The sequence below is a fragment of the Maniola hyperantus genome, chromosome 11 (genome assembly GCF_902806685.2).
Source record: "Maniola hyperantus chromosome 11, iAphHyp1.2, whole genome shotgun sequence".
Taxonomy (NCBI): Eukaryota; Metazoa; Arthropoda; class Insecta; order Lepidoptera; family Nymphalidae; genus Maniola; species Maniola hyperantus.
In genome coordinates, this window is record NC_048546.1 from 3,798,062 (window position 1) to 3,823,427 (window position 25,366).

At 36.7% G+C, this 25,366-nt stretch overlaps 1 protein-coding gene across 2 annotated transcripts; it reads left to right on the top strand.

Annotated features, from left to right (window-relative positions):
• The first annotated feature begins 480 nt into the window (after positions 1–480).
• On the top strand, positions 481–24,970 carry LOC117986475 (uncharacterized). Of its 2 annotated transcripts, XM_069501946.1 has the most exons (6): positions 481–676; positions 17,072–17,175; positions 18,355–18,471; positions 20,235–20,297; positions 20,722–20,951; positions 21,534–24,970. In XM_069501946.1, the coding sequence occupies exons 2-6, from the start codon at positions 17,074–17,076 to the stop codon at positions 21,925–21,927; spliced, it is 906 nt and encodes a 301-aa protein (XP_069358047.1). In that variant the 5' UTR covers positions 481–676; positions 17,072–17,073; the 3' UTR covers positions 21,928–24,970. The 2 variants fall into 2 exon arrangements, with proteins under 2 accessions (XP_069358047.1, XP_034829202.1); XM_034973311.2 differs by lacking the exon at positions 20,235–20,297 and having other exon boundaries at positions 482–676.
• The last annotated feature ends 396 nt before the right edge of the window (positions 24,971–25,366 follow it).

The window sequence follows — 25,366 nt, forward strand, 5'->3', positions numbered from 1 at the left end:
TGCGATGGTACGGAACTCTTCGTGTGCGAATCCAACTCGCACTTGAACGATTTTTTTAAATCTACGAACGTAACGCGTTAATCTGGGTAAAACTGTATTACATATTTTACGGGCTTACTGATTTTATTATTTCTTACTTTTTAAATTCTAGCAACAAACCGCGACAACAACAATTCTCAGCGTCCGGTGTCGTAGAGAATATAATATTAAGAAATATGAAGATTTATAAGACCATGGCTCCCGATAAAAAAACCGTTACCAAAAATTGGCGCATTGCGGCAACTAAAGATATTATAACGAGTAATAAATTGTGTGTTCACAGATTCCAGTAGGAAGTAGGAGTTTTTCTCTCAGTGCGCGCCAGCACTTATAGCGCATTGTGCGTGTATAGTGTGTAGATTAGTTTAATCGCTTGCGGCAGAGGTATCGGTAGGGTATGGGCGGCCAGGGGGCGCAGGCGCGGCGGCGCAGCGCGCGCACCCGGCCGGCTGTCAGGGCCCACTCCGCCGGCAAACCGACCTCCACGCACACGCGCGCCTCAGGTCCGCTACGCCGAGCAACGCCGGCCCTTTGCGGCCAGGAGCCCCGAACGGCGCTTCCACACACCAGGACATTCCATCCGGAGACACCACCGCGCCAGCGCCGGCGTTCGCACACAAGGCTCTGCGGACTAAAGGTACGGAACATCTGTTAATCACGATTTTCGACCATTCATTCACCAAACCACATTTGTTAGAAGTTAGAACTGTTCCCCTATGTCAGCTTTCCGGGGCTGCCGCAATACGGCAGGGTGTCAATATTTTGTCACGTTACACCAATCAATTGACTAATTAAACACGAGCGACATTAACTTCTTTACCTTACGGCTTCGCAATTACTTTGTCTGACTACACAACAGTAGCTCTATCGAACTACGTAATTTGATCATCATTGTTTTAAAACAATCATGATCCAATTCTTGACAAAATCGGCATTAAAATCAATATTTCGGAAACTAGTAAATTAGCCAATTTTATATATTATGTATTCATCAATTAGATCTAGCCCAAAACTAGTGAATTGAAATGGCTGTTGACAAAAGATCCTACTTTAAAAGTTAGGTGTTAACAGCTGATTATTTAATTTTTTTAGTACTTTCTTTTATAGTTATTGGATAGATTCTGAAATTAAACACTTAAACAGCTTTGTGATTAACACGCAACATTGCGAGTGGTTATACTCCAATTAGCCGTAATGAGATGCTTTCCGTGCTTTCAAAACATCCTTATATAGTCCTAGCTTTGTGCTTTTTCCTCATAGGTATAGAGAGTAGAGATGTTTCGAAGTTACTCTTTATCAGACATCATTAATTATTTTTTCATGAAACGTGTTTGCGACATTTTGTAGTCGGAAAATCTTTTTCATAACGTTACATTATGTTTTCGTCGATACTTTCTGATTAGCAAATCAAAATTTTTTTGTGTTTCGATATGCTTTGTGTTTGACGCATAATACTAAATGGCAATTTCTTCAAGAAGAAAACTTCTCGAAGTTCACCAAGTTAATGTTTTTTTTTAATTCAGTACCTATAGCTATAAATAAGAATATTGAAGTTTACGTTTTAATATGTTAACAAATCAGTTTTATCGATAAAAAATATTCGTATATACGTCTATTTACTACTAGCTGGTAGTACTATCTGCCTAACATATTATTGTAGAGACTGATTTGAATATCGGCATTGCAGTAAAACGAAGCTTTAGCGACTATGTACTATATAGGTATGCGTGAAAATTATGACTGCATATGTAAATAATGGTCGGTAGCAATGGTTTATATTTGATTGAATAAGCATTCGACGCGGGATACCTATATAATATACAGGATGGAAACTAAAGGTAGATATAGGTCTACGCAGAGGATAATTTTCTCAATTTAAAGACTCTACGCTCGCGACTTCGTCCGCGTGGATTACACAAATTCAAACCCCTATTTCACCCCCTTAGGGGTTGAATTTTTAAAAATCCTTTCGTAGCGGTTTCGTAGCGTAGCGTAGTCATATTAGCTATCTGCATGCCAAATTTCAGCCCGATTCGTCCAGTAGTTTGAGCTGTGCGTTGATAGATAGTCAGTCAGTCTTTAAGACGTTTCGATCTATCCATAGTATAGCTCTTTGCCACTATGGGCCTCATAAGAAAGCTCACAGTCACTCAGCGGGCGATGTAGAGAGCTATGCTTGGAGTTTCTCTACGTGATCAAATCAGAAATCCGTAGGAGAACTGAAGTGGCAATGGGCAGGGTACATAGTTCGTGAAACCGATATACGTTGGGGTCACAAGGTGCTGGAATGGTGACCTCACACTGGAAGACCCCCCACTAGGTGGACGGACGACATCAGACGAGTCGCAGGGAGCCGCTCGATTCAGGCGGCTCAAGACCGTGGCGTGCGGAAGTCCCTACAAGAGACCTATGTCCAGCAGTGGACGTCTATCGGTTGATGATGATAATGATGATGCTCTTTGCCATGATTTCTACCCAAAGTACTGTTTACGTACATATTATTACAAACTTACGGCGATAAATTATACATAATACCGATTTTATCCACAGTAAATACAATTTGAACTTCCTTTCGTGAATGGTCTCAATTTCTTTGACACTGTCACGTCTTACTTTTTACACGAAACCGAATAATAAAAGCTGAATTCAACAGCAACAATTCAATTTCATCGCTGGGGTAAAAATACGACTCGGCTATTTCACCTATTTATTTTAGGGTTCCGTAGCCGAAGAGTGCCAACGGGGGTCTAAGCCTCCGCTGTCCGTACGTTTGTCCGTCCGTCTGTCTGTCTGTCAGCAAACCGGAATAGGTAGAGAGCTAAAGTTTTCACAAATTGTATTTCTAATAGTCAGAATTTCAAAATGGCTGCCATGCATTTTTAAATGTACGAAGTGTTATATCTTGCACGATGGTACAGAACCTTTCGTGTGCGAATCCGACTCGAACGTGACAGATTTTTATACTTATTGTAAAGAAATACAAATACGCGTTCAAGTAGTCGGCGTCTATTCTATTCAACAATTGTATTGATCTCAAATTTAAAACCACTTTAACAAAGCCACCAGGGCTTAATCTTCAGCTTCTTTTATCACAACACAATATATTGCAACTCTTTAATTCTACTGACGTGTACCTATAACGGCATACCTAGGTACATAATGTTAGAGTAAATTATAATTGCAGAACATTGAATAAATTCAAGTCAAGTCAAGTCAAGTGAAGTCAAATGATTTATTCAAAATAGGTAATTAATAACGCTTTTTGATGGTCAGATGTTGGTATTCTAAGATATAGTGGTGATAATTACGCAAACTTAAAACTAAAGCTACGAGGGTTCCAAACGCGCCCAGGTCTGAGAAGAGCCCACAACAAATTCAATAAATAAACGCGCAGTAGACTCATGAGTACCTACCTACCACTAATTAATTTAATAAAACGATAAATACCTACTATTAAATAAAAATTAAAACAAATACCGACTAAGAGGTTAATAGCGTAGCGTAGTATAACAATTGACACGTTCTACAAACATAGGCTTACATAATATCTAGGAAAACCGTTTTAATTTTGAAACGAGCTGGATCTCCAAGCTCTTTTGAAATTCGTGAACAAGTCCAAACTTTAGGAGAAACTAATCAAGCCTGCCTTGTTCATAATATTTTGATACTCCTACTTACTAAGTGTGAACAAATTGGGGTGCAGTTTACTACTATGTAGGCATTGATACAGTCTTTACTTACTAACAGAAAGGTATCACTAAAATATTGTAAAGCGAGTATAGCCTACAGGTTAAGACTTTCAGTCTTCTACCTTGGGAGTCGGTCCAGACCAACCGTATACGCACATAACTCAAAAAAATTGAAGATGAGTGACCTTTAACTCTTTAGATTTATCTACATTTTAAGCAATAATATTTTTTTTTTTTTTTGAAGATACAAAAAACAAAAATACCAAACTTATTCTAGAACATAAAAATTACAAATCGAAAATATCATCTAAACCACCGCAACGAGGCAGGGTGCCCAGAACGCTGGCAGCGTTACCTCGTTGAATGGCCAGACTAATATGCTGAATAATATACATATATGATATATTACTTCCTTGAACAGTGAAGGAAAACATTGTGAGGAAACCTGCATGCCAGCAAGTTCTCCAAAATGTTTTCAAAGATGTGTGAAATCTACCAATTCTCACTTGGCCAGCCTTCTCAGTCTGTAGAGATCACTATCCTACCTAGTAGAGACATACAATAGGTATTTACCTATTGCGGCACAGAATAATAAATGTTTAAATCAAATAACCTGCTAATGTGAGGGAGAAAATTCAACGGCAAAAAAACATTGTTTCTTATAATTTCAGCTATTGATTTTTGAAAAATGAAACCTAATGCTTTGCTGATATGCAAATAATAGTTATTCCGTTATGATACCACATATAAAGTAAGTAGTACCTATTAATCACGTCCATGTAACGCTTGCTATATACGAGTATATTATGCTAGACATATTATTTTACGAAACTTGCAGCGTAGGTACGTTGCCAAATCATCTGAATTTTACGGAGCATGCTTAGCCAGGAAATCTTTTGTACGTCTGCCAACTTCTTCGGCTTTCAGGTCAATTTGGTAAAAATGTACAGGATAAGGACTCCAGTTTTGGTTACTCAAGCTTTTCTTAAAATGAATACATTAGTGCAAGTAGATACCTACCGTAAGGTAAAGTGGCCAGTTTTTAAAATCTCGTGGGAGCTCTTTGATTTCCCAGATAAAAGTACCGACCCTATGTCACTTTCCAAGTCTTCGACAACATCCATGCGAAAATCACGTCATCGGTTGCTTTGTTGCAGCGTGATTGAAGGAAAAACCAACAAACAAACACACTCACATTTATAATATGGGTATACAGTATAGTCATACCACCCCATAGGCCATGGTAGTCAGGGTAAGTGTATATAGCTCGATTCAAAATCGAACCTTAATCCCCATTGATGAACTTGTTTCATGTTTCGGATTATGTAATCTTTGATTGACTGTTGAGTAGGCAAATAGCGGTAGTGATTAAACAGAAACTTTTAGACGTAAACATCCGCCGCAACTTCAGCAAAACTTCTGCTGATGTGGGAGATCAAGAAACCGAGCTAGGCGTATGTAGATACATAGGTATGTGTTTCAATTGCACATTTAGTTGAAAGATTTTTATTGAAATACTAGCTTATGCTCGCGACTTCGTCCGCGTGGACTACATAAACTACGTCCGTTGTATTTTCAAAAATCCTTTCTTAGCGAATGCCTACGACATAATAGCTATCTGCATGCAAAATTTCAGCCCGATCCGTCCAGTAGTTTGAGCTGTGCGTTGATAGATCAGTCAGTCAGTCAGTCACCTTTTTCTTTTATATATTTAGATACTTAGTACCTATAGTACGCAAAAGATCAAGATGGCAATCGGGGTATGAGGCTGGGGAACACCTCGCACACCATCATGTCACCCGCGCCTTCCGGCACTAGGCTAGCGCGGGTGCTGTGTTTATTTTTATTGCTAGTTTATAGATTTGCACTTGCGACAATCATGCTTAAAAAAGCAATGATGAGGTCTAGGTTTTAGCGTGCTTGCCTATAAGATGCCTATTCACTCTTGTTTTGAAGGTATTTAGGTTATACGTGGCAGGAAACACGGATGCCGGACGGACATTCCACACCGTTACATGCGAGTTGATTGGATGTCGAACACATAAGGATGCCAACCTTCATGGTTTCTCGCTACATTCTGTGAAAGAATGGTGTAGGAGGAACAAGGTTGTGTAGTTCCTGAAGGTGTAAGTTGCTCAAAAATAGCACACCCACCAAATTACTTAACTTGCCCCTTTGAAAACAAGAAATGTTATTATTATACAATGCTGATGTGCCGTCAAAAGTCTTGCCTTTTCAACGTGAAAAGCTCTCTGCGAGTTGAAAGGAATTTACATTCCAAAGGCATTGTTCTCACTTACTGACCTCCTTAAATATTTACGACTTTTCTTTCTAGACGTTAAAGAGCCAAGAATACAATACAATGGCTTGAAATTTACATAGCTTATATTTCAGACTTGTCAAATATCTGCTGTAACTTTATGATGTAACTAGCCTTATAATTGGTTAATGGGATTAGAGAGTTTCAGGTTGGCGCAGAAATCACAACCTCGAACTAAATATCTCCCGTGCGAATATGTGGCGAATATTCAGGACCAAAATTCGCAAATCAGCACCCATGCGAAAGTGTGTTTGTTTGATCGTTTGTCCTTCGGTCACGTCGCAACGAAGCAACGGATCGATGTGATTTTTTGCATGGATCTTTAATGGATCTTAAATACTTGGAGAGTGACATAGGCTACTATATATCCCGGAAAACCAAAGAGGCTCACTACAGAGCACGGGTCTCCTCTCAGAGTGAGAAGGGTTTTGGCCATAGTCGCTGGCCATGTGCAGATTGATAGACTTCACACAACTTTGAGAACATTATGGAGAAGATCAGGCATGCAGGTTTTCTTTCACCGTTAAAGCAAGTGATATTTAATTAATTAAAACGCATATAACTCCGAAAAGTTAGAGGTGCGTGCTCGGGATCGAGCCCCTGACCTCTGATGGAAGGCGGACGTCCTAACCACTAGGCTATCACAGCAAATGGAAGTGTAGGTTAACTTAAATCGTGGCCGTGTACCCTCATTAAGTACGACCTTCAGCTGCGGTCACAGAGAAAAACGTGACTACTAACACGTGAGGAAAAATCTACTAATTACAGAGTTAGGAAAATTCAATAAAGTGAAATGCTAAAGATTTAGAGTAAATAAAGTTCTTGTACCGCGTCGCGTACCTTTTATTTAAAAGCACTCTTGTACAATGGACTGACGATTGAAAGAGGCGAGAAGCGGCTGCATAAGGGAGGAAGGCTAAGGAGACAGGATTTGGTGGCGCTAATAAGAAAAGATTTATGTTCGACAATTGAACTCCACAGGCTAATATGAATATAATATGATATCACCTAGCATATTATGCCCACGTCCTCGTCCGCGTGGAATGCACTTTCAAACCCTATTTTACCCCTTTAGCGGTTGAATTTTCAAAAATAGAAGACTGTGTTCTAGAATTGTCATCAGCATAATTAGCTAGCAATTATTAATCTTGTGCAATATTATTTATTGCATGAGATCATTTGATTAGGGTTCCGTACCCAAAGGGTAAAACGGGAAGCAAAGAATCGCTATTTGTATGGGTACTTATAAATGATGTGTCATAATGGTCGTTGGCTTTTACATAGCTTTTCGCGAGTCATAGAAAATGATATGACATCATGACAATTGGATATGGCGGATGTGACATGGATATGACACACAAAATATACGCAAAATTAGAATAAAGATAAATGTACCTACTACTTTTTTCAAATCTTTTAACATTTTTACGGTCTCAACCGCTCTTAAAAAGTTGTAGGTAAAACTTGCACGTGTCTAAAATCCAAGCATTAATAACCAAGTAGGTACTTTTAATTTTACCAATTTTTCACTCGCCTCACTCGTCATTTTCAGTGTATAGGGTTAAAAGCTTTTTGTATAGTGTATTCATGAATAGATTCCCAGTAAATATTAACATCCGGTGAACAAGAGAAAATTTTAATTGAGGTTTGCCGCTAAATGCTCACAAAATGCGTTAGGTATAACTATTCTAAAGTTCGCTTGTCGTGCATGTACCTACGTACGAACTGACCATAGAAAAAGAAATAAGTAGTCTCTATAATGGGACCTACAGTACGCGGCCGAAAGTAATGTACATCGACCTTTAGAAGTAGATAGCAGATTTGTAGACCACTCTCTCTGTCGTTGAGACCGACAAAACGTCATATAAGTATGAGTGACAGAGACAACGCTCTACAAAGCCGAAATGTCATTCTTAAGGCCGATGTACATTACTTTCGGGCGCATACTGTACCTACTGGGCAGTGGCGTGCACAGGAGTTCAAGTCAGGGTATGCATTTAGGTATGAACTTATTTTACGGCGGGTTATAATAAAAAATAAGCATTGATTTATTACAATGAGGATAAGCTGTGCGTTTATGCTTCTATGAGCTGCACGCCACTGCTACTGGGTCTCCAAGTGCGTATTTCCATGCTCGGCTATCGACGATCGACGATCTAAGAGAATTCATGTACTCCTGGACTTAAGTCAAGTCATTCGAAGATGAACCAACAACAGATATAACACCAAATGGAAGTGGTGATAGCCTAGTGGTTAAGACGTCGGCCTTCCAGCCGAGGGGTCCGGGGTTCGATTCCAGGAACGCACCACTAAATTTTCGGAGTTTTGTGCGTTTTAAACAATTAAATATGCTTTAACGGTGAAGAAAAACATCGCGAGGAAACCTGCATGTCTGAGAGTTTTCCATAATGTTCTCAAAGGTATATCAAGCCTGCGAATTAGCGCTTGGCCAGCGTGATAGACTATGGGCTATGGCCAAACCCTTCTCATTCTGAGAGGATCTATCACCCGTGCTCAGTAGTGAACCGATGATGAGTTGATCATGATGACAACACGAAATACTGAATCAGTTTAGTCGACTATTTAGGGGTTCGTGCTTGACAATAGATAGAAAATTTTTAAAAAAAATCTTGGAATCCGGACTATAGCAAGAACTATTTTCTCTAAGTAGAATGATAGGTAATGGTCTATTGTGAACTCATCCGCATATTTTCTAGTCTAGAGAGCAAACAAAGGTTTTTGTAGAGCTTTAAATTAAAATTTTTAGAATGACCTCGCCGGATAAAATGTTTTGTGGCCTTTTGCATAAAATGTTTTCTTTCGTATTGGTGAAAGATTTTCCAATCAATTTTCAATTTATTCTTTCAACTAGATGATGCCCTTTTAGGCTACTTTTTGTCCCGGAAATTTAAAGAGTTCCTACGAGATTTTCAACAAACCAAAATTCACGATGACGACGTATTATATTGTAGACAACTATTATACTTATCAGTAAAAGAATCGGATCATTAGTTCAGGAGATTACCCCAACGTCCAAACTTACAAACTTTACCTCTTTATAATATAAGTGTGGATAGTATGTAGATAGGTAGTAATAACTGAAATACATAGTTTGGACCCAGTTTATTTTACAAGCCTTTCTGTTTTTCACGGAAAAGTTTTAAAAACTTGTCTTCTAAATATATAAAAGGAAAATTTTCAAAAATAAAATAAAAACCGACTTCAATAACTACAAACACTAAAAAGTAAAAAATAATTTAATTTATTACCCAATATATTATGTACACAAGAGTTATTGTAGTTCTATAGTAATATTTTTTGGAGCCGGTGCCAATTAGCCTCACGAACCATCTACCTACTCTTCATATTGCTTTGTGACTCCACATTGGCACCTCATTGGCATTTCACAATTTTTAGTGGCCCCATTTTACTAAAATATGCTATGCCTGGTTAAAACCCTACTGTTTACAAAGCTATTACACTGATCGCGAGCAATTTACTCTAATCCGTTTAGGAGTTCCGTTCTCCATCTCCGAAGATATTCATCAGATCTTTACCAAATTAAAATGGGACCACCTCTGAAGTATGTCCTACAAAAAAAAAAGAATCATCAAAATCGGTTCATAATTGACGGAGTAATCGCGTAACAAACATACAAAAAAAATCAACATACAGTCGAATTGATAACCTCCTCCTTTTTTGAAGTCGGTTAAAAAGGTGACTGACTGATCTATCAACGCACAGCTCAAACTACTGGACGGATCGGGCTGAAATTCGACATGCAGATAGCTATAATGTCGTAGGCATCCGCTAAGAAAGTATTTTTGAAAATTCAAGCCCTAAGGGGGTGAAATAGGGGTTTGAAATTTGTGTAGTCCACGCGGACGAAGTCGCGAGCATAAGCTAGTTATAAATAACGGTAACGGTACCATTAATTTCATATTATCGTTAAACTACGAAATAAGCTTAAAATCATTAGTTAACTTGGTCCTAGATTCCGAATTATTCTGTGCCAACACTGTTTTCTAAATGCTTTTCAAACTTTAAAAAAAAATCATTGTGTTCAACAGTTAAAAAATTCTACTGAAAGTCATCGATGGCCTATTGTTAGAAATCGAAAAATAGGAACGGTATTCATCATTGAAATTTTTTTTAAACTTTTGGTGCTGGCTGAAGTTTCCGTGCCAACACTTTTTTCTGGACCCTATTCAGGCTGTTAAAAGTGAAAAATAAACTTTTCATTGAGGAGGTCGGATAGTTAAAAAAAGTTTTATTTATTCGCTCGTAGTCATCGATCGTCGTCGAGCAGACCCGCCACTGCAGTGCGGTCTCAAGGGCACCACAGACGGCTGTCGGCTATTGGATTCATGCAAATTGTGTCAGCTTTGCTTGAAAACGTGTTGTTTGGATTCTTTTGCCTCGTCACTTCATAGCAAATGCATGTCATAACTAGATGATGCACACGACTTCGTCCGCGTGGACTCGGTTTTTTCTCTCGTGGGAAAATCTCGTGGGAACTCGGGAATTTCTGAGATAAAAAGTAACCTATATCCGCCTGCAATATATGTATCTGCCATTGACTTAAATATTACTTCGTAAGGACAGGGCCATTGAACAAGCAAAATGGCACCGACTCATTGGTCCTAAAATGTTTAATTAGCACCAATGCAACCTCAGTAACATCTGGATTTCAACGGGTCGTTCATTAGTATCTAAGAGGTGGCGCTGATTTATTTGGTTCCAAAACCTTGAAAATTTTTGTTCGCTTGGGCATATCTTGTCATTTATATCGATGGTATCTGCCAAATTTCGTCAAATCAGTTAGGTAAACGAATGGGCCGTGGAAAGGTAAAAGACTAATAATTAGACGGACATATAATTAATCCTGATTTTATTTCCGTATAACTATTCCTAATTTTATTTTATTAGTTAGTATGAATAATGGAAGTAGATAAAAAGGCTTTCCTGGCGCTGTATCTTATAAGTGGAAGGTGTCGGGTTCGATTCCCGACGCGGGCAATTTGGGAATTTATAATATTATCTAAATTATCTCTGGTCTAGTCTGGTGGGAGGCATCGGCCATTGCTTATTACCACACTACCACAAAGACATCCGGCGTAGACATCAAAATCATACCCCTCCAAGTTTACCCACTTCCATCTTAGACGGCATCGTCAGTCGTCACTACCCGGTGATATCGTAGTCTAGGGCTTCTCTAGCATAGATCTCTCCATCGCCCGCTGAGTGATATGTCTTGGATATGGATTTAAATAAAGGGTCCCAATATGCACTGTTCGAAGAGGTCTTCAAGCACTGAGGAATTTCGGACAAGAAGACATCTCAAAGCTTCCTTATTTCGTATATAATATGTACTCGTAAATTATTAATTAGGTACTCAGTCGTATTATACTTAGCTATTATACAATTTAGCCTCCGGAGTATTCTCATTTAGCTGTCTTGTGTCTGCATTTTAGATTCAGCAGGCCAAGCACGTTCAGTACGACAACGCTTTCTCGCGGCCATTTGTGTGTTGCTTAAAAGCTTGATTTAACGCCAGAGCAACATAGTGTTGCTCTGGCACTCTGCACACGACTATATCCCGTATTATAAATGCAAAAGTATTTGTTTGTTGGTTAATTGGTTTGTCCTTAAATCACGCTGTAACGGAGCATCAGATCGAGGTGATTTTTTTGCATGGATATATGCAAACAATTTTATTTTTCTTGCTCTATTTACAATAGTTAAAAGATCCGGATAGTGGCTACTACGAGTAATTATACTGGAAAATCAGTTCGCGCAAGATTTTTAAAAATCTAAATCCACGCGGACGAAGGCGCGGATTTCATCTACTGTCGAGTCGACTGTCGAACCGTACCTAAATAATATTGCAATTCACAACAGAATGCTGTCTTGATAGACCTGCCGTATGCTTGCTCGAGGCCGCAAAATTAGTGTTTCCATTTGTAACATGCCTCATTGCTCTATATTGTTGTTCTGACGTAAAGTAGCCTTAAGCCGTTAAAGCTGATATGTCACACTGATTGTGCTCGGGCTGCAGGTTTGCAATTCTTGTCGGCTTGTCAACGATATATCACCTGCACACCTTTGCGAGACAGGTTTCCGCTATCTAAATCATTTCGCTTGGTACAGTTTATGTAATGTGTTTATCAAATAGTTATAGTTACCGTTTGAATTAAAAATAGACGATCCAATTTCAAATTGATTTAATTAACTGACTTTCTTGAAAACATAGACTAACGGCCAAGTTCGAAAACAGAATTGTTATTACTGTGCGTAACTCTAATCGTAAGAAAATAAGGAGTTAATGCAACTAGTATATAATTTGCACCATTTTACATTTGTTCGAATAGTAATTAGGTTAGCCATAAATTAGAATAGATTTGTAACTTTTTCAGTATAATTTAAGCTACTATACGTAACATTTGTAGTATTATTACACACATTAAAATATTAACGATTTTGCAGTCGAATATTTTATTCACAACATTCGGTCTGAATTTTAAAAAGGCAAGTTAGATTTTTTTATTCGGCTTACATATTTTATAGCTTCGATCCATTTACGTCGCTATTTTATTCAAAATCTGGAACTTGAATTTTATTTGCACTACCTAAAAAACTATTTATAGTAAAAGCCTAGCGAAATACGCCATCCGATTTTAACGGTAGGTACCTACTTAATAAAATGTAGAGGGTTTTTACTTTTACATGTCTATGTACCTAAATGTTTTTAGAGTTTCGTACCTCAAAAGGAAAAAGGAACCCTTTTAGGATCACTTTGTTGTCTGTCTATCTGTCTGACCGTCTGTCCGTGTCTGTCAAGAAAACGTATAGGGCAATATAGATGGCAATCGGGGTATTAGGCGGGGGGACGCCCCGCACACTCGCACGCCACCCGCGCTTGCCCGCACCGGGTTAGCGTGGGGGCTGTGCGGGTGCGCGGAGCATGTCCTGCCCGATTGCCATCTCGACCTGTTACTGACTATTGCTACTTACATCATTCTTTTCTAAGTTTTAGAAGTCGGAAGATTGACTACTTATAGGCCTATCGAGGAAACTTGTACTTGAAGGACGTATAGGTATGGCATAAGTTCAACTTATTTCATCTGAAAATCTAAAGTGAACTTTTGGATTTTTTTCTTTTGTCGTAACTATATTGTTGTTCATTCCATACGTATTCAAAAACAGATAGAACTTAATATTATATTATATTATATTATACATTTACATATTATACATCTTGTGAAATTCGTTGAATTCCGTTGCTACGCAGTGCTACGAAACTTTGAACGGCTACGAGGCTATATGTTCACGTATGTATTATTACGTAGCGTAGTAATAGATAAGCAGGCATAAACCATTACTAAAATTACTTAAGCATTATTTAAGCTCGAAAGTAAAAAAATATAATGCTAGGCTAAGTGTTTCTTTGTTGCTTAAAGGTTGCTAAAAGGTGCTACGAACTCCACATTTCCCAAAGCTTCCGGTGATATGTTTTGCATATTGCGTAACATCGCGTGCAGTTAAATGTCGGTTTACTTTTAAACCTTGACCTGCGATGCAGTTGCAACTTGCAAGTGGTGTGTATATATTATGTACTGTGTAACATGGCATAAGTTATAACTCACACCTATTATATTTTAATGACTATATAATTATTATTATGCAAAAGCTTTTATGTTAAAACATTTTAAACAAAAAGCTCACAAAGTTTTACCGACAATCGATTTATATTTTAGAGTTTAATATATAATTATTTTAATGTGGTTTGTATAATACCTGCCTCCGTCACTCATGTACACAAATGAACTTAAGGTCATAAGTTAAATGATTTTACCTTTGTGTACACCACATTAAACGTTTCTACGTACCTAATGCTTTTATCTACACTAATATTATAAAGAGGAAAACTTTGTTTGTTTGTTTGTTTGTTTGTTTGTTTGTTTGTTTGTTTGTACTGAATAGGCTCAAAAACTACTGGACCGATTTTAAAAATTCTTTCACCATTCGAAAGCTACATTATCCACGAGTAACATAGGCTATATTTTTTTTTGGAAAAAAATAGGGTTCCGTAAGATATTTGGGTTTTTCGGACACAAGGTGTAAAAAATCAACCATAAAAGTTACTTATTTTGCGTACGCTGCCTAAACTATAAAAGATAGAACCATAAAATGTTCTAATTAATTGTAGATCTTATAAATATCTACAAAAAAGTCCGCGACACACTATACCCATCTATGTCGAGTGAGGCACAGCAACCATTTTTTTATTTAAAAATCTTGAATTTTTTTTGGACTACATTTAAACGCGTTTATTTTACTCATGCTATTAATCCTTATCAAAATAAATGATTTCATCACTAAGAACAGTTTATGGAGATAATATTTGGTCTTTGAATGATTAAAATTGGACGTTTGGTTTTGAAGTTATGGCGAAATTAGAATATTACGATTTCTGCTGCACGGCCCGTTGTCTACACTAATATTATAAAGAGGAAAACTTTGTTTGTTTGTTTGTTTGTTTGTTTGTTTGTTTGTTTGTTTGTTTGTTTGGTTGTACTGAATAGGCTCAAAAACTACTGGACCGATTTTAAAAATTCTTTCACCATTCGAAAGCTACATTATCCACGAGTAACATAGGCTATATTTTATTTTGGAAAAAAATAGGGTTCCGTAAGATATTTGGGTTTTTCGGACACAAGGTGTAAAAAATCAACCAGAAAAGTTACTTATTTTGCGTACGCTGCCTAAACTATAAAAGATAGAACCATAAAATGTTCTAATTAATTGTAGATCTTATAAATATCTACAAAAAAGTCCGCGACACACTATACCCATCTATGTCGAGTGAGGCACAGCAACCATTTTTTTATTTAAAAATCTTGAATTTTTTTTGGACTACATTTAAACGCGTTTATTTTACTCATGCTATTAATCCTTATCAAAATAAATGATTTCATCACTAAGAACAGTTTATGGAGATAATGGGGCCGATTCTCTTGTACACAATCTCTAAACTAAACTAAATTAACAGGTCTAAATCTAGTGCTATCCTTTTCCGCAAGCAACATTATGAAAGGGATAGCAATAGATTTAGACGTGCCATTTTAGTTTAGTTTAGAGATTGTGTACAAAGGAATTAGCCCCAATATTTGGTCTTTGAATGATTAAAATTGGACGTTTGGTTTTGAAGTTATGGCGAAATTAAAATATTACGATTTCTGCTGCACGGCCCGTTGTATTATCTACACTAATATTATAAAGAGGAAAACTTTGTTTGTTTGTTTGTTTGTTTGTTTGTTTGTTTGTACTGAATAGGCTCAAAAACTACTGGACCGATTTTAAAAATTCTTTCACCAGTAGAAAGCTACATTATTCCTGAGTGACATAGGCTATACGGGATCTTTAAAAACCTAAATCTACGCGGGCGAAGCCGCGGGGATCAGCTAGTATTATATAAAGAGGTAATGTCGTTAAGTTTGTTTGTAGGGGGTAATCTTTAGAACTACTGAACCGATTTTAAAAATTCTTTCACCAGTAGAAAGCTACATTATTCCTGAGTGACATAGGCTATACGGGATCTTTAAAAACCTAAATCTACGCGGGCGAAGCCGCGGGGATCAGCTAGTCTACACTAATATTATAAAGAGGAAAACTTTGTTTGTTTGTTTGTTTGTTTGTTTGTTTGTTTGTTTGATTGTACTGAATAGGCTCAAAAACTACTGGACCGATTTTAAAAATTCTTTCACCATTCGAAAGCTACATTATCCACGAGTAACATAGGCTATATTTTATTTTGGAAAAAAATAGGGTTCCGTAAGATATTTGGGTTTTTCGGACACAAGGTGTAAAAAATCAACCAGAAAAGTTACTTATTTTGCGTACGCTGCCTAAACTATAAAAGATAGAACCATAAAATGTTCTAATTAATTGTAGATCTTATAAATATCTACAAAAAAGTCCGCGACACACTATACCCATCTATGTCGAGTGAGGCACAGCAACCATTTTTTATTTAAAAATCTTGAATTTTTTTTGGACTACATTTAAACGCGTTTATTTTACTCATGCTATTAATCCTTATCAAAATAAATGATTTCATCACTAAGAACAGTTTATGGAGATAATATTTGGTCTTTGAATGATTAAAATTGGACGTTTGGTTTTGAAGTTATGGCGAAATTAAAATATTACGATTTCTGCTGCACGGCCCGTTGCGAAGTGGGCGTTACCAAGGCGGGGGTGCGCGTGCGGGAGGGGAGTTTAGATCTATGAGTAATTCGGCAACAAATGAAGAAATACCTATGTATTTCAGGATTTTCGGAAATTCAACCCCCACCTCGATTTTCTAAATTCCACCCGAGCGAAGCCGGGGCGGGTCAGCTAGTACATAATATATTCGTGATGACTTGTAGGTCTATCGATTACACAATTATTAGATAGTTAACAATATAATAATTTATTCATATATCCCTTACATATTTTATTATTTAATGCTCGTATGATATAGGTCCATTACTAAGTAATATAATATTAAAAATGCTAAAGTGTGTCTGTCTGTCTGCTAGCTTCAGGGCCCATCGGTTTAAGTGATTTTAATTAAATTTGGTTGGATTAGAGATAGCTTGAATCCCGGGAATGGATATAGGCTGCTTATATCCCAGAAAAATCGACAAAGTACCCTTGGGATTTTATAAACCCTAAATCCACGTGGACGAAGTCACGGGCATCATCTAGTATTTAATATAAGTAATTACTACTGCTATAATCCATCTTTGTACTTATGTGCCTACTTATTCTATTTTTAACCGACTTCCAAAAAGGAGGTGGTTCTCAATTCGGCCCGTTTTTTCAACCCGGAGTCAGATCCAAGCAAGTCATACTATTTTTAGATCTCTATGCGATAAATTGACCGTTTAATTTTGTAAAGACTTTGGGAAAAGTTTCCTTTATTTCTACGGCTTGTCCCAGGTACGTGACCGAACTTAAAACGTGTTTGTTTCAGAGATGGAAATCGTGCCCGAGGGGAAAAACTTCCGATTGGTAAGCGAAGACGAGCTCCCAGCGGTGGCCGATTTCTTAGTGCAGTTTATACCTGAATCTCTAAAGGTAAATAATAAACATAAAGGTAGTGACTGAACTAAAATTGTATCTTATTTTAGTAACATTTGTAACTAGGGTGTTTATTAAGGTGAACTTAGACCAAACGAACGAATGCTCGCTCTATCCCCACTCAATTTTTTTTTTAAATCTAAATATATAAAAGGAAAAGGTGACTAACTGACTGACTGATCTATCAACGCACAGCTCAAACTGCTGGACAGATCAGGCTGAAATTTGGCATGTAGATACCTATTATGGCGTAGGCTTCCGCTAAGAAAGGATTTTTGAAAATTCAGCTCCTAAGGGGGTGAATTTTCAAAAATCCTTTGTGCGTTGTGCGTTGTTGTGTGTGCGTTGATAGATCAGTCAGTCAGTCAGTCAGTCAGTCACCTTTGCCTTTTATATATTTAGAAGATAATATGACAGAGTGGTTATAGAACGAGCGGCGATGGGCAAGATGATGACGATGGTGACTAACTTATCACGAATAAAAAATCTTAAGGTGCCTTCAGTTAACAACCTTTAGTTTCTGGCTTAAGTAATTAAACCTTCTTGTTCCCAATTTTCTAAAAGATAATTAATTATTTATCATCCGATCTAGAACTTTCCCGGTATTTAATAACAAAGGCCTTTGGCAAGTCTCCATCATCAATAAGTAGGTACCAAATTAATAATATTGTTAGGTATATCAAAATAATTTTCGTATAAAGATGACCCGACCCATATTATCTTATAATTACTCGTGAATCACGACTATCAACAGGTATAAGTTACAGCCTGATAAAAAAAAATATTTGGTTAAAAATAAACCACTAGCCGACTCGCCTCGGCATCGCTCGAGTTGGATTTCCAAAAATCCTGAAACACGAGCCTGGATATTTTGTCATTCCAAACCGAAAGTCCGATTTTCAAACATATACCTACCTAACTTGAAATATGCTAGATTTTCATACAAACTTTCATCCATACTTAAAACCCCCTTTTTGAATGTCTACCTTTCCTAGTGAATGCCTTCGTCAAAAGAAAGCTAAGTACTATCAAAATTTCAAGTTTCTAATCCAGCGGTTTAGGGTTAGGCTATGCGTTTAAATACCAGTCAGTCAGTCACTCAGTCAGGACCAATCTTTTTATAATAAGTACATTCTTATACTTAGATTACTAATTTTGTACGTTTTATTTTTCAAGTTTCATCAGACGATTCAAACATATCTAAACAACAAGGTGTGGGACTTCCATTTTTATGTAGCGAAAAATTGGCCGGACGATCCAATCTGCCTACATTTTCCTGGATGCACCAGTACGGTAAAGTTTATTCTATTTAAATCACCCTATTCATATACCTTGGATATTATATCTTGTATGGAAATCTGGCAATTGAAAGAATGTTTTCAGACTAGGCATCTCGATTCGGCATTTTCTGGTTTTCTTTACATTTTCAACTAATTTGCCTTTGGTGATTCCTGTTAATACGAGTAGATAGGCACTATATTAGGGTTCCGTACCTCAAAAGGAAAAACGGAACCCTTATTGGATCACTTTGTTGTCTGTCTGTCTGTCAAGAAACCTATTATAACCTATTCCAATTTTCTAAGTAAGACAACTATATCAAGTGGGGTATCATATGAAAGGTTCACCTGTGCATTCTAAAACAGATTTTTATTTATTTTTATGTATCATAGTTTTTGATTTATCCTGCAAAATGTCGAAAAAATACGGCGTAGTACGGAACCCTCATTGCGCGAGCCTGACTCGCACTTGGCCGGTTTTTTATTACTTATACATATGTTCGGGACTCTACATTTAGATTATCATTAGATAAATAATCAGATAACAAACAAACTGATAGTAGATAGCTAATCCATTCACGAAAATTCTGATAACTTATTCGGGCAGTATCAATAAAATTAGTGTCAACGTATTGCGTAATGCAAAACCTTTTATTTAGAAGTAGCTTAGGTTAATAACTTTCCAATTTCAACACTTACCTCCATCTGAAAACAAAAATTAGTACTGAATATTGATACAGACATAGATAATGATAGAGAATCTCTATTAGAGATACGTGCCTGTGGGACTGACTAAGTTTTAGCTATACCTACTACACTTAGTTCTATTATTCATTCCTACCAGTTTCATTAATCGAGTTATTAAAATGACGCTTTGTTATCTTTCGGGTTTTTCCAATATAAAAATTAATTTAAAGATGTTTTAAATGGTTCATGAATATTCTTCATTGTATTGCGGTGATAATACAAAGTAAACATTACATTCTTCCACTAAACTTATAGGTTTTCAAATGGGCTCTAATCCGAAAAAACCACACGCAGATGCTTTTTATGCTCGTTTCTTAATGTTGACTAAGAACTTTAATTCTAATTACCGATTCACGCCAAGGTTTTGCATATATAATACTCATGTGGTTTTGCTCTCATATCACGTTAACCGCGTCGATGCTATCATGCCACGTTAACCGCGTCGCTGCTCTCGCCTCGAGAGTGGAGACGATGCTAAGTACCCTTCAACATGAGTGTTACTTTTTATAAGATCTTCTGGGATCTTGCGATTTTAATTTAGCTTCCGGCACTCTTTTATATTGGTAGCGTTACTAGGTCAAACTTTTTTTTTAATGTTTTTGCCACTCATGTTTTTATGGGCTAGTTTGATAGTTACATGGTAGAGAAACGCCGCATGGCTAATGTGTTGAACTTTTATAATAATTATTATGTTCTATAACACACATTATGCAAATAAAGAATTATTATTTCTAGATTTTGTTATCGATAGAAAAAATTACATTTCTGTATACGTAGAGGGTAATTGATTATACAGTATTTATAAAAATGTACCTATCTGACGACGATAAATTAATGTAATGGTCAGACAACTAGTAAGGTTGGCGTGCCTTATTATAATAATATTATCTATAGGCTTTAAATATTAGGAAAAACATTGATCCTTTTGGTTGGAAGGATTCAATAAGCTACTATCTCGACTCACGAGGAATTTCTCCACTGACAGTTTTGTCCTTCATCAACGAAGATATTTACTTATCAAATCTTCACCAGAATGAACTCAACCAAACCGGAAGTACATGCGTTAAAATGAAAAAAGATGAAATTATTGAAATCGTAAGTATTAGAATAATTGACAACGTATAGGTACCGACAAAAATGCGTTGAATTGAGAACTTCCAAATTTTTTGGAGTCGATTAAAAATAGGCTGAGTTCTGAACCTTATGAACCTTACTAAACTTGATGTGCTTCGCTTTTAGGATTCCGTACCCGAAGGGACCCTATTACTAAGCCTCCGCTGTCCGTCCATCCATCCGTCTGTCTGTCAGTGAACTGTATCTTGATAGGTATAGACAGCTGAAATTGTCACAAAATGTGTAGGTATTTTTATTGCCGCTATAACAACCAAAATAATAAAAATTTCAAAAAAGCCGCCATAAAAATGAAAAAAATTGTTATCCTGTATGATGGCACGGAACTCTACGTGTGTGAGTCCGACTCGCACTTGACCGATTTTTAATATTTTTTCTACAATTTCAGCCCAACAGTCACCCATACGAGAGCGTAACTATATTCTGTCCGTCGGAGCGCGCGGAACTCGTCGACTTGCTCACTTCCGAAGACGTTCTATTGGATCTCACTCAACCATTGTACCTGAACTTTACTCACGAGGCCATCGTCAACCGCCTGGAGAAGCGGTATGAGGCCCACGACAAGATCACCGGAGATGTCTACGTGTGCGAGAAAACACCGGAAGACAGTGCTGATGAGTAAGGGCCTTTCCACATTATTTGCGGTACGACCTTGCATCGCATGAATAACATCGCACCTCGATGCGAAATTCCCACAATGCGTTGTTCGTTATCTCGTAGAGTTTTGTGATGCGACGCCGCGCCGCACCGCAAGTATTGTGAGCCCTAAGACAAACTTTCAATCTTTTGTCTTTTATCTCCCAAAGCCACTATGATCCAAACTTCATAGTCGCTGATCGTTCCTTCCTGTGTTGGGGACGATATGTAGAGAAACTTTCAGTTTTATAAAATGAAGTCGGTTAATAACGAAGGTCTGGCACGCGCTGTCTCTTAGCCCACTAGAAATAGAAACAAAAGGATTTATTCAAGTACTTGAACTTTTTCAAGTACTTTTGAATCAAAATTTACAACAGTTCGTTATATTTACTTGACAATGACACAGCAGGATTCTTACTTTTTACTTTATAAAAGAGCTCTTCTTTCGCAAGGATTTTTCTCAAAAAATTTTTGGACATTTGCTTATACCTAACCATCTTCGATTAAAATAGCTTCAGGTAAACTTTTTTATTCGAATCTGAAATACCCCGGTTTTCTTCGCAGGCTACCATCGGACGTGGAGTTAGTTCGTCTGCAGCCCGAGCACATGAAGGCAGTTCACGACCTGTACCCAGCCAGCGACATCGAGTGCCGGGAAGTGTTCGAGAAGCTGGTCGCCGAACTGCCTGCATACGGCATCTTCGTGGAAGACCAGCTTGCAGCCTGGATGGTGCAGTCCTACTACGGAGCCATGTTTTCTATGCAAACGAGACCTGAATTCCGTAGGAAAGGCTATGGGATCTTCTTAGCGAGGCGTCTTACCAAGGAGGTCGCCAGTAGAGGCTATAAGCCCTTCGTCGTGATTCGTCCGGAGAACGACGCGTCCCGTTCGCTCTACTCTAAGCTCGGCTTCGAAAAACGTTTTCGAACGGTACGCGCCGTGTTGCGCCCTCGCTAACGCGTTAAAGTTGATCACTAGCAGATTTTATTTTTTTAAGACTTTTGAAAAAAATCAATTTAGCTTGCGATCTTTGATCGCTTAGAAAATTCTAGTACTTAGTAGCTATAAGATGGAGCGACTAGTGCTTTCGATATGTATGATTTTGAAACAAAGGCTTAGATTGTAGGTATACTAACAAAATGAAGAAACGAATTTACTATAACAATCGGTATCTAATACTTAATGTATGTTTTTCAGCTTTTAAAAGATAAAGCTAAAATCAAGAGTTTATAAATGCCAACAAAAACATTTTTTTTAGTTTTTTTTTTTAATTTTAGGAGCACGGAAGTAGTTGCAGCCAAGTTTTCATTTGAAAGTCTAGTCGCTCGCTGCGGTTTAGCGCCAGCCTAGTTACTGATCTCAGTGACGCTAACTTGTCAGGAATTTTCCACCTTTTAAAATTACTTACAGCTTTATTTTATATTGCATAGATTTATACTTACAGGTACAAAATACCGCACTGTAACGCTCAACTCTGTTTATTTAATTTTAGAGGATTAAGTCAATCGATCGGTAGACGTTCAAGGTACAACTTCCTGACACAGTTGGCCTCAAATAACTCATTAGGCGAACGCTTCATTACCACTCGTTGATCGAGCGGAACTATTCTGTCTCATGGTTTATGAAATTTTGGGACCCGTTTTGACCTGTGTGATAGCTTTAACGTACTTCTACGTATCAAGAGAAGTGTAGGTATGCGTATCAGTCTGCGTTAATACTTATACAAAGTACAACATGAGAAAGAAAGTTACCGACTTTGCACTCGAGTTGCACAATTTCTTCAACAGATTTAAGCACCATTATTGTTCATCTGACGCTAGGAAATATGGTTCAAATAAAAATGTTAGGGGCTATAATTTTTATGACATTCAATAAGATTACTTTTCGACATAAAATCTGGTGGAACTATTATAAAAATTTCATTGTAGTATTGATAGATTTTGATAAACATCTTAATACGGGAAGATTTTTTTATTTTATACTTTTTTGATATGAGAAAAGATATAAGAGGCTGGAACATGAGTATTGAAAGTTTGTTGTGACGTACGTTTTATACAATATGATACCTAGTACTTCTTTCCAAAAAATTTGCCTATGGTAGATGAGTTTTGAATGACCAGTTTTTGGTTACTATAACTTTTGTAGGGACTATGTTTAAAAAAATGTAAAGAACATTGGATGAATTGAATAACGCAAGGATACCATTAGAAATTTGATACGAAACGTAGATAGGTAGGTATTTTAAAATGGGAAACTATTTTACAATTATATATCGGCGTAGTTTATTCGTAATGTTTGTATTCAATATATTATACCAGAGAATGTTAAATAATTATATTATATTGATTTAGTCATTGATTTTTTTACTGTACTTCTTCGCTCTGGGCTGGTTTCCGCACTTCCGTCTGTTGTGCGTGTTTTTTGTTTTTTTACTGTAATACTTATAATATTTAGTTTTATTGAATACGTTTATATTAGTGTGTACGCTTAATTTATTTTATATTTATGTGGATTGTCTTCCTAAAGACTGCGTATAGTTAACAACAAAAGAAAGGCATGGGTAAAGAGCAAACAAGTTTAATGTGGGTAAGTGAAAAGTGGCCGTTAAAATTTTTAAAAAAAGTTAACAATAATAATGTGTTAAAATAAAAATGTAGTATAGAAAAAATAATTATGTTTCCTTCATAGAATGCGAAAAGCATTTTTTAAAATAGCACATTGCTTTAAGTAAAAGAATTGGCATTTAATATTATCTTTGCTCAAAATTGAGAGCTTCCACCGTTCATTAAAAATTTAATGCGTCAAAATGCAAATGGCCAAAGTTAAGTACACTTTCTAAAAACAAAAAAAAATACCGTACTAACTCATTTATTACGAAATAACAAAAACTATATCCTAGAATAATTACCAGTTTAATGATAACTATAATGTGCATTAATAAAATCATGTCAAATTTTAAATTAAGTAGACGACAATTTCGTAAAATGAGAAAATGAGTGTTTGATATCCTGTTAAACTTAGTTAAACTAGGATTATAATTTCTATGTAATGAAAGTTGAAATAATCGAGGCGCATGGCAGTGCGCCAGGCCAAGCTCCGGCCTAACGCACGCAGTGTGTTTATTTATTTTTAGGGCAAAGACATGAATTTTACCGTTTTATAAATGTCTTAAACTCAAACTCGAAATCTTAAAATTGATCTCACCTAAGTTTAGGTAGAATAGAAATTTCTCTTAGCGCTATCTATGGATGGTGCTAAAAGTTGTATTTTTCATTTTACTCAAAAGAATGCCTTCTTGTAAAGTTTTCAATTTTAATGAATATACAATTTTTGAATAATTATCTTATGAACAAAATTGATTATACCTAGACCAACAGAATTAGCTGCCACCTGTCGTCTACTTATTTAAAACACCCAAAAAATCATTAACAACATGCAAATCATGCTAAAGCTTTCCCACTTTCCTACTAATGGTAGGTACATACGATTTAAGTAGTTCGAAAAATTTCTCGAAAAATTATTAATTGTAAGAACAGTTTCTCTGAACACTTTCCCTTGCCTAAATAAACAATGAACATTTCAGGACAAGTCTCCGTCCTCGACACTGCAGTAGGCTTGGTACATCCCGAAATGTCGATAAATTTCGAATATAAAATAACTAAAATGAACCTTTTAACTCTTGTTTTAAGGTAGAATTCGTCCATACAACTACTGCAAGCACCCCGAGTGGAAACTTTGCGAATTTACATTGGTGTGGTGAAATTACTAACTTCTTTATTCTAGCGTGCTATTGTTTCGATATTCGAAATCTATCAACGTTATCGAGTTGTGTAAACTTGTACTAAGCGTACAGTTGACGCGACAATATAATCGCGGTAGGTATATTTAAAGAAAACGATAATAAACATCTGCAGCTACACAATGTAGTGTCCGTTCTGTATTGTTTATCACATTTACCTTGCAAAGGTATCAAAAAATTAATAAAAATTATATATTATAATGTTTATTTTATTTAAGTACCTACCTAAGTGCCCTATACATTCTTTAATCTCGGTAAACTACCTAGTGGTTCGCCCCGAAGTAAGACCTCGCAATATCCCACAATTCCCAAAATATAGTTGTAACTTGTACCTAACTACATAGTAGTACTTAGTTAACTTTTAACATTAGACGCAAAAAGAGCTAAAGAGTTATGAGATGTTCGTCTGTTAAAATGCTGAGAGCAATAACGCAAGAAGCTCGTATCAGTAATAGTGATAGCTGTGATACAGTATCACTATATTTGTTGTGAAAAATACGAATGCCCATTAAAAATGAAATGATTTCGTTTCTTTATAATATTTATCTACTTAATTTAAGTATTGTTGTTCAAGTACCTACAGGATACAACTGGAAT